The sequence below is a fragment of the Rhinatrema bivittatum genome, chromosome 16 (assembly GCF_901001135.1).
Source record: "Rhinatrema bivittatum chromosome 16, aRhiBiv1.1, whole genome shotgun sequence".
NCBI lineage: Eukaryota > Metazoa > Chordata > Amphibia > Gymnophiona > Rhinatrematidae > Rhinatrema > Rhinatrema bivittatum.
The window spans coordinates 48,999,563-49,015,332 of record NC_042630.1 but is presented as its reverse complement, the minus strand read 5'-3'; the positions used below and the strand labels follow the sequence as shown (position 1 = coordinate 49,015,332).

At 46.2% G+C, this 15,770-nt stretch overlaps 1 protein-coding gene across 1 annotated transcript in view; it reads right to left on the bottom strand.

Annotated features, from left to right (window-relative positions):
* Nucleotides 1-14,571, bottom strand: part of LOC115077641 (vomeronasal type-2 receptor 26-like) — a 94,675-nt gene extending 80,104 nt beyond the window's left edge. The window contains exons 1-2 of the mRNA XM_029579936.1: nucleotides 14,567-14,571; nucleotides 11,255-11,546 (exon numbers count right to left, since the gene is read on the bottom strand). Of these exons, the coding sequence (XP_029435796.1) occupies nucleotides 11,255-11,546; nucleotides 14,567-14,571 (297 nt within the window). The remainder of the gene's footprint in view (nucleotides 1-11,254; nucleotides 11,547-14,566) is intronic.
* Nucleotides 14,572-15,770: the final 1,199 nt, after the last annotated feature.

The window sequence follows — 15,770 nt, the reverse complement described above, 5'->3', positions numbered from 1 at the left end:
TGGTTTGCCTTTTGCCGTTCCAGTTCCTGCTGCAGTGACCTGCATCGATTGTCTTCCTGGTTCCTGATCCCGGTCTGCTTCTGAACGCTGCTTGCTCGCTGCCTGCCTCGACCCTGGTCTGCTTCTGAACGCTGCTTGCTCGCTGCCTGCCTCGACCCTGGTCTGCTTCTGAACGCTGCTTGCTAGCCGCCTGCCTCGACCCCGGTCTGCTACTGAACGCTGCTTGCTCGCTGCCTGCCTCGACCCTGGTCTGCTTCTGAACGCTGCTTGCTCGCTGCCTGCCTCGACCCTGGTCTGCTTCTGAACGCTGCTTGCTAGCCGCCTGCCTCGACCCCGGTCTGCTACTGAACGCTGCTTGCTCGCTGCCTGCCTCGACCCTGGTCTGCTTCTGAACGCTGCTTGCTCGCTGCCTGCCTCGACCCTGGTCTGCTTCTGAACGCTGCTTGCTCGCTGCCTGCCACGACCCTGGTCTGCTTCTGAACGCTGCTTGCTAGCCGCCTGCCTTGACCCTGGGCCTGCTTCTGACGCCTCCCACTTGCAGCCTTCTCTGGCCCATAAGTCCCAAGGGCCCGGATCCCTACGGGCCCCTCCTGGGGGGATTCCGGGTCCCGGGTTAAGCCTACTGGTGGTCGCTATAGACTCCGCCTCCCGGTCTGCTTAGGAACCCTCCTTGCAGCTCGGCCCAAGGGTCCACCATCTCTCTATAGTACACAATAGTTTGCAAGGCCATGGACCCGGCAGAGGTGCCTAGCCTGCAGGCTATCCCCGGGATGGCACAGCGTCTACAACAGCAGCAGCACTGCATTGACGCCCTGGCCTCTACCGTGGAGCGGCTGGTCACCCGTTTGGAGGCGACGGCTCCAGAGACCCCTCCAGTACCGCCTCCGGCTCCCACCTTAAGTGCAACACTGGTTACCCAGCTGCCTGCCCCTCCTCGCTATGCAGGGGATCCCAAGGCGTTCCGGGGCTTCTTGAATCAGTGTTACGTCCAGTTGTCCTTGCTGCCCGCACAGTTCCCGTCTGACTCTGTGAAAGTAGCCTATATCTTCTTGTGGGCGGGGGGGGGGGGGGGCAGCCAAAAAAGGGAATGTTGATATTGGGCGATAGTTTGCTAAACTTTTGGGATCTAACTGTGCTCTTTTCAAAATAGGTTTCACTAATGTACATTTTAGGGAATCTGGGAACTTGCCCTCTTCTAAAGAAATGTTAATATCTGCCAATGGTTTGGCTATGATGTCTTGATAATCATCTTTAGTACTGATAATCATCTCTGTGGCATCCAAATCATTAATGTGCTCATTAAAGGGGTTTCCTTGTCCCCTAGTGACCAGTTCCTGAATGTCTGTGTTACTATGTGTCTCCACTGTGAGTGCATACTGACACTGAACACAGTTTCCTGTATCTAAAGCTGAGTCCTTCTCCTGGACTTGGGCGCACAGCAATTCTTAAACTTGACATTGTATGTCAGCCATATCCTCCTGATGTATGTTCTGACTGGCAGACAAACAAAAGCATCTAACAGGCCTGCAGACAGCCCATTACAAACATAATTTTTAACCTCTGTGATAAATTGTAAAAAAGTGATAAGTCTATTCCTGAAGATGTTTTTACAAAAATCATCAAATTGAAGTTAAAGAGGAAAAGTGGTATTTTCATACATTAACCAATCTAAAGCACCACCAGTGTAGTTGCTCTGCTGTTTTCTTTGCTTTATCATCATTAATAACTAACCACCTTCTACCTAATAAAATGACAGAAACACCACTGATTTTAGTAAAAAAAAGTTGCTTGTGAAACATGGTTAACATATTCTTAGGTCATAGAATCTCCCAACATGGTCACATTTCAAAAATAAATTCCTTCATCAGGGGAATGATATATTCGCCCTTCCAAACACTCCAGTTACAAAACACTGATGACTAGAGTGGACGGTTTCACATTCATCAACGTGATGCTATTTAAAGGTAAACCATGTTTATGGTATTGATTTTTTTGAAATACAACCTTAGTGATGCAGCATAGCATGAGACATGAGTGGTTTAAGAATATGTTTATTGACTACACCTTAAGAATTTTTCCTTTCACAAGCAGTTATTACTCCTGGGGGAATTCTGCACTAATGTGGAATGCAGAATTTGCGCACAATTCCTCCTTCACGCAGATTTCCTTCCTCACCTCGCAGATTTCTTAGATGTCATCGCTGCCGCGCATATGCCATTGCTGCTGTGCAGATTTCCTCCCCCGCTGCTGTTCCTCGCAACATTGCTGTTGCCTCGCAATTTCCTCCCGTGCCAGAAAAGGATAAAAAAAACCAGAAGAATGCCCTTGCCTCACCGTACCGCCCTCCTGACACCCCCCCTGTGGTCCAGTGGAGGGCCCAGGATCGATCTCCTGCTCCCGGGGCCTTGGCTGCCACTAAGCAAAATGGCACCATGTGACAGGGGCTACCGGTGCCATTGGTTGGCCCTTGTCACATGGTAGGGGCTAAAGGCCACTAGCGCCATTTTGCTTAGTGGCATCCGAGGCCCCGGGAGTGGCAGATCACTCCCGAGCTCCCACCAGGACCACCAGGTATTTTGTAAGTTTGTAGAATTTTGCAGAATTTAGAAAATGTGTGCGCAGAATTTTCAATTTTTGGTTGCAGAATTTTTAATTTTTTTGCGCCGAATTCCCCCAGGAGTAAATTATTTCTTTCAAATGCAATTTTTGAAAAAATGTTTTTACAAAAATCAGTGGTGTTTCTGTCACTTTATTAGGTGGAAGATGGTTAGTTAATGAGAATAAAGCAAAGAAAACTGCAGAGCAACTACACTGGTGGTGCTTTAGATTGATTAATGTATGAACATACCTCTTTTCCACTTTAACCTCATTTGATGGTTTTTGTGAAAACATCTTCAGGAATAGATTTATCACTTTTTTACAATTTATCACAGGGGTTAAAATTTACATTTTCAATTGCAGTTCAATTGCAGTGTCCTCTTTTACTTGTCAGGATTTGCAGGTTAAGTGAACGGGGATACACTGACAAAGCTGGCAACATGTAAACTTGGTAGTCCTTTATGAAATTGCTTTACAAAGATTTCTGAATCAAATAGTTATCTATAAATTTATTGATTATCTTGATCCTTTTGGACTCTTTTGGGGATTTAATGCTCTTTAACTCAACCTTTATTTTAATCTGAGTTTCTTAAAATGTATGGGCTCCCTCCTGATGCAGTCTTTACAAAACATGGCACATATCAGGGACTGTTGATCTTTTGATGTAAACTTCTGGCTTGATGCTGACAATTTGAAATTTTCTGCTTTCTTATATACAATAATAACCATTTTTGGAAGATAGGCTCATATGATACGGCATACTGGGTCAGACCAAGGGTCCATCAAGCCTAGTATCCCGTTTTCAACAGTAGCCAACCCAAGTCACAAGTGCCTGGCAAGTACCCAAACATTAAATAAATCACAAGCTACTACTGCTTATTCATTTATAGCAGTTTATGGATTTTCCCTCTAGGAACTTATCCAAAGCTTTTCTAAACCCAGTTACACAAACTGCTGTAACCATATCCTCTGGCAATGAATTCCAGAGCTTAACTATGCACTGAATGAAAAATAATTTTCTCTGATTGGTTTTCAATGGAGTGCCCCCTGATCCTTTGGTAAATAACCAATTTACATTAACTTGTTCAAGTCATTTCATGATTTTGTAGACATTTATCATATCCCCCCTCAGTCATCTCTTCTCCAAACTGAACAGCAAACTGAAAAGCTAATTTCTTTAGCCTTTCCTTGTAGGGCAGCCATTACATGCCCCTTATCATTTTGGTCATCCTTCTCTGCACTTTACCTAGTGCAACTATACCTTTTTTGAGATGCGGCAACCAGAACCGCACACAGTATTCAGGATGTGGTCTCACCATGGAGCAATACAGAGGCATTATGACATCCATCCTTTTATTAGCCATTCACTTCCTAATAATTCCTAACATTCTGTTTACTTTTATGTTCACCACAGCACACTGAGCTGACGATTTCAAAATATTATCCACCATCATGCTGTTGCATTCGTGCCTGTTCTCGCCCTTGCTCCACCCTCTCTACCTTTGTGGTGACTCCCTTCGGGTCTACCGGACAGATGCTGCCGCGGCTTCTCCTCGCTGCTTCTCCCCGGAATCCCCAGGCTGGCCTGACGCTGAGGATCCACCATGTTCCTGATGATGTAAGGGCGCGCGCACACACTCCAGAGTTTGTACCAGCAAGAGCGCGAACCTCCCCCCGTAGTGACGTCATCCGCTTCCAACTTAAAAGGTCTTTGCTTGCAACTAGGAATCAAGTTAGCAAGGGGGATAACTCTCTCTCTGCTGTTCTGCCTCCTCAAACTTACCAAGGGGTACCCGCTCCTTGGGGGCCCTGCTCTCTCTTCTTGATTTCATATTGCTAAGACAGGATCCGGTACTCACTCCTCGAGGGCCTACGTCCCTGAATGCTCAGAAGACTCATTACTGCCTGGAAGTGATCGCAGACATGAACACTGTGAGCTCTATTCTATTACAGATAGGATCCAGTACGGGCTTCACGAGGGCCTATGTTCCTAATCTCTGAAGACTCTCTTCTGTCTAAGACGTTATCGCAGGTACGGAGATTGTGAGTTATTATTTTAGGAACCGGTACTCGCTCCACGAGGGCCCATGTTCCTAAAACCCTTCAAAACTCTCTTCTATCTCAGAAGCTATCACATACCTATATCTTGTGAATTATTAATATAGATTGCAGATAGGAACCGGTACTCAATCCTCGAGGGTCTATGTTCCTAAAACCCTCCAAAGACTTTCTTCTAGTCCAGAAGCCATCTCATATACAGATATTGTGAGTTCTTATTCCAGACTGTATACAGGAACCAGTACTCGCATACGGCTCCTGTTCCTGAATATACTGAAGACTCTCTGTTGCATAGAATTCATTAGGGATGTGAATCGTTTTTTGACGATTTAAAATATCGTCCGATATATTTTAAATCATCAAAAATCATTAGAGCCGCGATACAATAACAATTCCCCCGATTTATCGTCAAAAAATCGTAAATCGGGGGAAGGGGGAGGGGAAGGGGGAGGGCGGGAAAACCGGCACACTAAAACAACCCTAAAACCCACCCCGACCCTTTAAAATAAATCCCCCACCCTCCCGAACCACCCCAAAATGCCTTAAATTACCTGGGGTCCAGTGGGGGGGAGGGCGGGAAAACCGGCACACTAAAACAACCCTAAAACCCACCCCGACCCTTTAAAATAAATCCCCCACCCTCCCGAACCCCCCCCCAAAATGCCTTAAATTACCTGGGGTCCAGAGGAAGGGTCCCAGTGTGATCTTTTACTCGCGGACCTCCGGGTGCGTTGTAGAAATGGCGCCGGCGCTACCTTTGCCTTGTCATATGACAGGTCAAAGGTAGCGCCGGCGCCATTTTGTTTTTTGTCCCCCGACGTCAGGAGCGTAGGAGATCGCTCCCGGACCCCCGCTGGACCCCCAGGGACTTTTGGCCAGCTTGGGGGGGCCTCCTGACCCCCACAAGACTTGCCAAAAGTCCAGCGGGGGTCCGGGAGCGATGGCCGGCACCATTTTCCGTACGGAAAAACGATTCACGTGCAGGAAGTCATTCCCGGACCCCCGCTGGACTTTTGGCAAGTTTTGTGGGGGTCAGGAGGCCCCCCCAAGCTGGCCAAAAGTCCCTGGGGGTCCAGCGGGGGTCCGGGAGCGATCTCCTACGCTCCTGACGTCGGGGGACAAAAAACAAAATGGCGCCGGCGCTACCTTTGACCTGTCATATGACAAGGCAAAGGTAGCGCCGGCGCCATTTCTGCAACGCACTCGGAGGTCCGAGAGTAAAAGATCACACCGGGACCCTCCCTCTGGACCCCAGGTAATTTAAGGCATTTTGGGGGGGGGGTTCGGGAGGGTGGGGGATTTATTTTAAAGGGTCGGGGTGGGTTTTAGGGTTGTTTTAGTGTGCCGGTTTTCCCGCCCTCCCCCTTCCCCTCCCCCCCACTGGACCCCAGGTAATTTAAGGCATTTTGGGGGGTTCGGGAGGGTGGGGGATTTATTTTAAAGGGTCGGGGTGGGTTTTAGGGATGTTTTAGTGTGCCGGTTTTCGATTTACACGATTTACACGATATTTAAAAAACCCAAACTGCGACGATCCGATTCCCTCCCCCTCCCAGCCAAAATCAATCGTTAAGACGATCGATCACACGATTCACATCTCTAGAATCCATTACAGATATTTACAATTGTGAGCGTATCATCTACTACTGGTTATGTATCCAGCATACCCTGTCTACTCACTACCTATAGTCTCTCGCTACAGCTCAGCAACATAGAGATTGCAATTCCAGTATCTGAGGGACTTCAGCCCTGCTGGGCACATGAGCTCACTACTGCCACCTCTGGTGGTTCTACTTCCTGTCTAATAAAGAACTATCTGTGTTAGTCTCCATACTCCAGCCTAGCCGGTGGTCCCTGTCAGGATATCCGCCTGGGGGTGCTGTCATCTGCCATCGGCCCAAGGATTCACCAATTTATATTACAGTGTTCATTCCTTACACAACTAGAGCAGTATCATAACAACTGCCACACTGTGGGGAGCCAACCCATAACTGATCACTAACTCCGTCTATGGAGTACAACAGTCTGCTAACTCCTCCCCTCTGGGGAAGCAGATCCATAAGAGATTGCTACTCCTCCGCTTGGGAGGAGCTGATTGGTAAAATATTGCTAGCTCCGCCCCTCTGGGAAAGCAGATCACTAACAGATTGCTAACTCCCTAGCGGAACTATAACAGATTGCTAACTCCTTAGCAGAATTACAACACATGCCTAGATCTCTTTCCTGGGTGGTAACTCCTAAGATAGAATCTAACATTGTGTAACTACAGCAAGGGTTAATTTTCCCTATATGCACCACTTTGCATTTGTCCACGTTAAATTTTAACTGCCATTTGGAAGCACATTCTTCCAGTCTCAAAAGTTCCTCTTGCAATTCATCGCAATCAGTTTGAGATTTAACTACTCTGCATATTTTTGTGTCATCCACAAATTTGATCACCTCACTCATCATACCCCTTTCCCAGAACATTTATAAATATATTAAAAAACACTGGTCCAAGTAGAGATCCCTGAGGCACTCCACTGTTTACCTGTGAAAACAGACCATTTAATCCCATATTCTTTGTTTCCTGTCTTTTAACCAGCTTGCAATCCATAAAAGGACAATGCCTCCTATGCCGTGACTTTTTAGTTTTCTTCAAAGCCTCTCATGTGGGACTTTGTTGACCGCCTTCTGAAAATCCAAATACACCTCATCTACTGGTTCACCTTTTTCCACATGTTTATTCACCCCTTCAAAAAAATGTAGTAGATTTGTGAGGTAAGACCTCAGTTGGGTAAATCCATGTTGGCTGTGTCCCATCAAACTATGTCTATCTAAATGTTTTGTGATTTTATTTTTATAACAGTTTCCATGATTTTTCCCAGCACTGAAGTTAGGCTCACAGCTCTATAATTTCCTGGATCAGCTCTGGAACCATTTTTAAATATGGGGGTTACATTGGCCATCTTCCAAGGCTCAGGCACAATGGATGATTTTAATAATAGGTTACAAATTAATTGAAATATGTCTAACAATTCATTTTTTAGTTCTTTCACAAATTTGTGGACATTGTATAATATTTGATTTCCTTCCTTCTCTTACTGATTATTAATCTTTGATGTTTGTGTTGTGCTGGTGGTGGACCCTTGGCCTGAGTTGGGGTTGATGCTACCTGTAGAGCAAGCCCCATGGGTCCCCACCATCGGGAGGAGGAACAGATTGGGAGATGAAGGCCGACTGGAGCTACGCCAATATCAGCCCTCATTCCCCACAGTTTAAGCCATTGGGTGCCAGGGCTGGCTGGTCTTAGTTGGGCCTCCGTCAGATGACTCCCAGTGGGTGTTTGAAGTAGGCAACCAGGCACCAGCAGAGGTATCGGAGGGACCCAGATAGGTCTGGATGAGGCACAGATCCAGAGGCCCGGGCAGCAATGATGAGCCAGAGAACAAGAGTAGATGATGCTCGAAGAACAGAAGGCCGAAGCCTAACAAGGCCAAGTCCAAAGAGATACCAGAGGCAAGGTCAGGAGCAGACTGGAGTTGGGTTAGGTGGCAGAGTTAGGCGAGGTACAGTGGAGCAATGGTCAAAGCCAGGAATCAATCAGAGCATAATCCAATGAAGCAAGGGTCAAAGCCAGTAGTCAGTTCAGAGCATAGTCCAATGAAGCAAGGGTCAAAGCTAATAATCAGTCCTGAGCATGGTCCAACAAAGCAAGGGTAAAAGCCAGTAATCAGCCCGAGGCAAAGGCTACATAGGAACCAGGAACAGAGTTAAGAACAGGAACGAAGTCAAGAACAGGAACAAGGAACAGAGTCAGGAACGGAACGAGCAATGAAGCACATGACTAGCATGGAGACCTGTTGCCAAGGCAAGGAATGAGTGGCAGGTCCTGCCTTAAATTGCAGGGCCAGATGATGTCATTAACCAGGGCCGCAGGTTAGATTCCCATCGCGGCCTCTTTAAAGGCTGATGAGATGCTCGTGCACCTAGGAGGAGGCAGGGCGCTGGATGGCGGCGGCTCCCCACAGCACATGTGGGGAGACCTGCCAGGAGCCAGAGAGGTCCGTAGAGGAATTGGGAGTGCCCAAGGAAGCAGCGGGGGTGCAGGACACAACCACCAGTGAGGACGGGCCAGGTCTGGGAGCCTTACACTGGAGATGAGTAGAACCATTCGTGGGCCTATCACTTATTATTATTGTTTGCTAATCTAGATAGTACCTGGAATGATTGCTAGTACATCCATTATGTGGGCTTACTTTTTTGAAGATGGGTTATTAATTGTAAGGTTTTTCCTTTGTATTAATACATGAAATGCTTTGTTCTCTATCATGTAATATTGATTAAAACTGAATAAATATAAAGTTAATAAAAAGTATGAACATATATTTTCATTAAACAATTATGTGGACATTTTATCAGGTGTAACTTGACTGGGAAGATTTAATGGGATAATATTCAAAGCAGACTTACTGCTTAAACCTGCTAAACAAATGTGTATAGTTCATTTGATGATTTTATTATCTGTGATGTTACCAAATTACCCCATAGTCAGGTCGATACAGTAAAGTGTGCTCCGTCGGAGCGCACTGTCAGCCTGCTCTGGACGCATGTTTTCCCTTATCCCTTATTCAGTAAGGGGAGGAAAACACGCGGCCCACCCGCGGCACCTAATAGCGCCCTCAACATGCAAATGCATGTTGATGGCCCTATTAGGTATGCGCGCGGGATCCAGTAAGTAAAATGTGCAGCCAAGCCGCACATTTTACTCTAAGAAATTAGCGCCGACCCAAAGGTCGGCGCTAATTTCTTCCGGCGCCAGGAAAGTGCACAGAAAAGCAGTAAAAACTGCTTTTCTGTTACAGTTTTGGCTGCAGTGCAACCGCCTCACCACCAGGGGTCCCTCTAGTGCTGGCTCTCCTGACAGGCCCAGGCCATCTCCCCTGTCCACTCTATGTTCTGGGTTGGCCCTTATAACCCTGCCTGACAGTTCCTCGGGGCTTCGGCATCGAGCTCTCCTGGGCTCCCTGCTCTAGCCCTGCGCGGCCTTCGGGCCTTCGGGCCTTTCCTTGCCTTGCCCTGCGCGGCCTTCGGGCCTTTCCTTGCCTTGCCCTGCGTGGCCTTCGGGCATTTCCTTGCCTTGCCTTGCGCGGCCTTCGGGCCTTCTTCCTCGCTTTTCTTACCTGGCCTACGGGCCTTCTGACCTGCCTGCTCTGCTTACGGTGTGTGGCCTACGGGCCTTCCATGTGTATGTGTGGCCTACGGGCCTTCTGACCTGCCTGCTCTGCTTTCGGTGTGTGGCCTACGGGCCTTCTGACCTGCCTGCTCTGCTTACGGTGTGTGGTCTACGGGCCTTCTGTGTGTGTGTGTGGCCTACGGGCCTTCTGACCTGCCTTGCCCTGACTACGGTGTGTGGCCTACGGGCCTTCCGTGTGTATGTGTGGCCTATGGGCCTTCTGACCTGCCTGTTCTGCTTTCGGTGTGTGGCCTACGGGCCTTATGTGTGTGTGTGTGTGTGTGGCCTACGGGCCTTCTGACCTGCCTTGCCCTGCTTACGGTGTGTGGCCTACGGGCCTTCTGTGCGTGTGTGGCCTACGGGCCTTCTCTGCCTTGCCTTGCTTACTGTGTGTGGCCTACGGGCCTTCTGTGTGTGTGTGGCCTACGGGCCTTCTGACCTGCCTTGCCCTGACCCAGCCTGAACCCAGACACTGCTACTTGCCGCCTGCCCTGACCCAGCCTAGACCCAGACACTGCTACTTGCCGCCTGCCCTGACCCAGCCTGAACCCAGACACTGCTACTTGCCGCCTGCCCTGACCCAGCCTGAACCGAGACACTGCTACTTGCTGCCTGCCCTGACCCAGCCTGGAACCAGACACTGTTTCTAGCCATTCCTGTCTCTCTCCACCTGGAGCCACCCTGCTGGGTGGTGTTCACGACTCCTGATCGGAGCCCAAGCGTAACATTTTCTGTGCACCCTCCGACTTAATATCATAGCGATATTAAGTCGATGGTCCCCAAAAGTAAAAAAAAGTAAAAAAAAAAAATTTGAATTCGGCCCGCGGCTGTCGGGCCGAAAACTGGACGCTCAATTTTGCCGGCGTCCGGTTTCCGAGCCCGTGGCTGTCAGCGGGCTCGAGAACCGACGCCGGCAAAATTGAGCGTCGGCTGTCAAACCCGCTGACAGCCGCCGCTCCAGGCCAAAAGGAGGCGCTAGGGACGCGCTAGTGTCCCTAGCGCCTCCTTTTCCTCGTTTGCACCGTCGCCTAATTTGCATACTGGATAGCTCGCACCGGCGAAGGGCCGGTGCGTGCGCCGGGAGAGCGGGCGTTCATCCGCTCTCCCGTGGTTTTACAGTATCGACCTGAGTATTTGTAAGCGCTTCTGTTCTTTAACTTCCCTGCATTTCACTACATTTATGAGATTTAAATGATGCTGTCATGCTGTTTCTTTTTCTTTTTGTTGCTAATGGCATAAACAAATCTTGATATATTTTTATACTGAAATTAACCATTTCAAAAAGTTTAAAGGAATATGTAATTCAGTTCAAATCTTTTGACATTTAAAAAGTGCATCATAGGTTATAAAATGCTAGAAATGGAAAACAAAATCTCTTCGCCCTACCTGAGGAAATCTGTAAATCCCTGTGATTTGTACTGTTGAATAGGATGGAGAAGACATCAAGTGTCCTATGAAAGCCACGACTCTGTCCCTCTGAGAACAACTGTAGTTGGGAACTGCATCCTTCTTGGCAGATAATATTCTCAGAGTGTTTAGGATTGAAATTCTGTCACTTGTGCAGGAATCGTACATCAGGAATCCCAGAGTAATGTTGGGTAAAATGTCTGTGCTATTGTTGATCTCCTCAATGGCAAAAGCAAAGGCCAGCAGGTGTCGTAAATTATTAGTATGTAGTCTGTAGGAATATTAGTATTGTCAGTAATTGCACAACAATGCATGCATCTTATAATACAATATACTCAGTTCTAGAAATCTTTTTTCATTGCACCTTTTCTATTTCCTCAGAAAATATGTTCTTTAATTAATTGACATTCCTGCACACATCCCTGATACTGGGATGTGTGCAGGAAAATCACAACAACCCCGGTAACTGGGATAGGGCACTGTGTGTAGGAAGATCACAACACTCCCGGTATCAGGGATAGGGCACTGTGTGCAGGAAGATCACAACACTCCCGGTATCAGGGATAGGGCAGTGCGTGCAGGAAGATCACAACACTCCCGGTATCAGGGATAGGGCACTATGTGCAGGAAGATCACAATACTTCCGGTATCAGAGATAGGGCACTGTGTGCAGGAAGATCACAACACTCCCGGTATCAGGGATAGGGCACTAAGTGCAGGAAGATCACAACACCACCGGTATCAGGGATAGGGCACTGAGTGCAGGAAGATCACAACACCCCCGGTATCAGAGATAGGGCACTGCGTGCAGGAAGATCACAACACTCCCGGTATCAGGGATAGGGCACTGTGTGCAGGAAGATCACAACACTCCCGGTATCAGGGATAGGGCACAAGTTCTAGTCACATTGACTGATCACATTACTTTTTTTGTCAAGCTACCAACCGTTTCCATTTCCCATCCCTCATATATTAAACCATCACGTCAGTGGAAACCTTGGTAACATGAATAAATAAGAGGGCAGCCAATAGGAATACATATTCATTCCTAAACTGACCTTAACTGACCTGAAAAGTGTCAAATTATATCATTTTCTGTTAGTGCGCACTAACTTCCTGTTAGTGCGCACTAACTTCCTGTTAGTGCGCACTAACCGAAAAACCGATTTTTTTACAAAAAAAACCCCATGTCAATCAGATTCCCCCCCCCCCAGCCAAAAATGTTAAAACGATTGGGCACACGATTTACATCCCTAATCGATTGTAAGCTTTTAAGATTAAATGTTCTTAAATTGACATTTTAGGTTTGCAATGCATAAGGATAATGGAAGACGTAAAAAAAAAAGAATGAAATATGATGAATAAAAGAAGGGTTTTTCAGACAGAATGTTTTAACGCATCAAGTCACACTGAAGAAAAGCCTGAAGGGACAGGGAAAGGTGGAAAATGTAATCCTACATAGCAGTTTGCAGTATTCAAAATGCACTCATTGCAGCTTCAAAAAAAGGACAGGGAGATTTTTTTTAGTTTAAACATTTTTATTATGGTTTGAAAAATCATACAGTAACAAATAGACATAAATAGCGCAATATTATACGCTGTCAGCAGAAACATCTCATCGATACAACAAGCATGATATACAACCGCTAACATAGAAAATAACTGATTGCGCATCACAAAAATCTAGATATGTAAGGGGAAAAAGAAGAAAAGTAGTAAAGGGGAGAGAAAAAGAAAAAGAGAGAGAAGAAAAGAAGAAAGGAGAGCACCTGGAGAAGCACTTAGAGAAAAGACGGTTTACCGGGGGATTGATCATATGAAATTGAATAGAGCCAAGAGATTCGTTATAAAGAGTTAATGTAGACGTCAAGCGGTTTCCAGACTTGGGACCATTTACCAAGACGACCAAATTTAACAGCCATGGCTTGCTCATATTTAGTATATAGACAGTGTTCCACCAGAGAGGTTCCGACAGCAGATCACTCCGTTTCCAGTTTGACAAAACATTATGTTGCCCAATATTGAGAAGGAAATCTAATAATTTCCATTGTGGGAGTGGGAGATGTATGTCTGGGTGTGCTCCTTTTAGTATAACAATGGAATAAGAGATAGGGAGGCTCAACTGTAAAATAGAGGAAATTTTACCCCAAATCTGTCTCCAAAAAGTGAGCGTAAAGGAACATTCGTATAACATATGTGATAAAGTCGCCTTAGGAGCAGCACATGACCAACACTGATGCAAGCCTAAAAGGCCGGCTCAGTGGAGTTTCCATGGGGGTCCATGTTACTCTATGAAGAGTAAACAAAGAAGTCTGCGTCAAACTGGAAGAGAGGGAAATGCGTGAGGAGACTGTCCAGATATAGTTCCACATTGATACAGTAACCTCAAGACCTATATCTGAGGACCATGTCGCCCTGAGGGTGGATGATGGAGCACATGAGAGGCGACCTATGAGTTTATAGAGGCGTGACGCAAGATGCCCCATAGTACCGTATTTCTGATAAAACTTTCATAAGAAAGGGTCTGTATCTGAGCAGGAAGAGTACAATTTATTATCTCGAATAGCTGCTTGTAATTGTCACCAGGCAAATTGCTGTGTCAATGGTAAGCCAAATCTCTTATGCAAATGTACAAAGGATACAGGATTTCCAGCCTGCACTACTGAGGAGAGTATCCAGATATTACATCGTTGCCATATTGGCGAGGATGGCAGAGTATCTCCAATTTTTATAAGTGGATTACACCATAAGGGAGCTAAGCTGGATAATTTCCAGCCTGCGGAGTCAGCTGGTCGCTTAGCATCCATTTCTAAAAAGGCACGGTGCAGTGATCGTAGTATGTAATTAGAAAATAAGGAGTAATGTAGGGCCACTCCTGGAAAACAATAGGAAAGCAAGGGAGCTAATAGAGTTTGTTCAATAAGTAACCAGCACGGGGGGTCGACATGGTCCCGTTCAAAATCAAAATAATGATAACCTTGTTGCAATATGAAAGCCAAGTGATAAGAATAAAAATCCGGGAAGTTCACTCCACCCTGTTGCCCGGCCCTTTTCAATTTGGCGAGAGCTATACGTGGGGCCTTGTTATTCCACAGGAATCATGTTAAAATTCTATCCACCTGTTTATAAAATTCTGCAGAAAAAAAAACCGGAATCATACTCAAGGTATAGGTAATTTTAGGTGCCAATACCATTTTGATTGTGTCAAGCCTACCCCACCAAGTTAGGTGCAGGGGAGACCATCTTAAAATAAGATCTTTAATGGCACGTATAATGTTGGATTCACCATACGCCATCGTCTCTTGTGGGTCCATAAAAAAATGAATTCCTAAGTATTTGAGTTGCGTGGATTTTCTCTGAACAGGGAGGCTAAAATAATTATTTGGCCTCTGTTTTGAATTAAGTGGCAATAATTCAGTTTTATGCCAGTTGATCTTATATCAGGACAAAGATGAGTAAGCCGAGATTAAATCAAAAAGGTGTGGGAGTGAACTTTCCGGGTCCTGCAAAAACAAAAGGACATCATCTGCATATGCAGAGAGTTTGAAGGTGAACTAGCCAACAGATACCCCTTGAATGTGTTCAGACTGCCGAATTGCTGTTAGTAGAGGTTCCAAAGCCAGGTTAAAGAGCAATGGTGAAAGGGGGCAACCCTGACGAGTGCCTCTATGAAGGGAGAAAGTCGGAGAAATTTGCTGGTTTATGTATAAAAATGCCTTAGGAGATGTGTATAGAAATTGTATCCAAGACAAAAAAATAGGACCAATGCCATACCATTGCAGGGCAGTGAACAAAAAAGGCCATTCTACACGATCAAAGGCCTTTTCGGCGTCTAGTGATATGGCCACCGTTGGGATAGAAGAAGAAAAAGCCGCCTGTTGAATATGCATGAACAGTCTAGTATTATTAGTGATCAGGCGGTTCTTGATAAAGCCAGATTGGTCGGGGTCAACTAACACACCCATAACTCGGGAAAGCCGGGTGGCTAAAAATTTTGTGAATATTTTATAATCTGTATTTAAGAGGGAAATAGGGCGATAATTCGCTATAGAGGTCTCGTCTCTACCAGGCTTTGGAAGTACCACCACACAAGCTTGTGTAAAAGACGAAGCAGAGTCATTATGAAGAAGAAAAGTGGAGAAGTAATCGTGTAAATGAGAGATCGGAGTCTTCTGAAAGAAACAGTAAAAGTCCGTTGTGAAACAGTCTGGTCCAGGCGCCTTTTTTTGTGCCAGTGAATTGATCGCAGAAGCGATCTCAGCAGATGTTAGAGGCGAGTCCAAAGATTCCAGTTGTGATTGAGACAAAGTCGGGTGTTGAAGTTTTGTGAAAAACTCTTGGAACATTGTTGGCGTAGGTGAGATTTCTGATTGATATAAGTGCACATAAAAATCACTGAAGGCTTGTAAAATGTCAGAGTCCTCAGTTAGTAAATCGTTAGAGGAAGAGAGAATCTGCGATATCCTTTTTGTTTCAGATTTCTTCTTTAAATAAG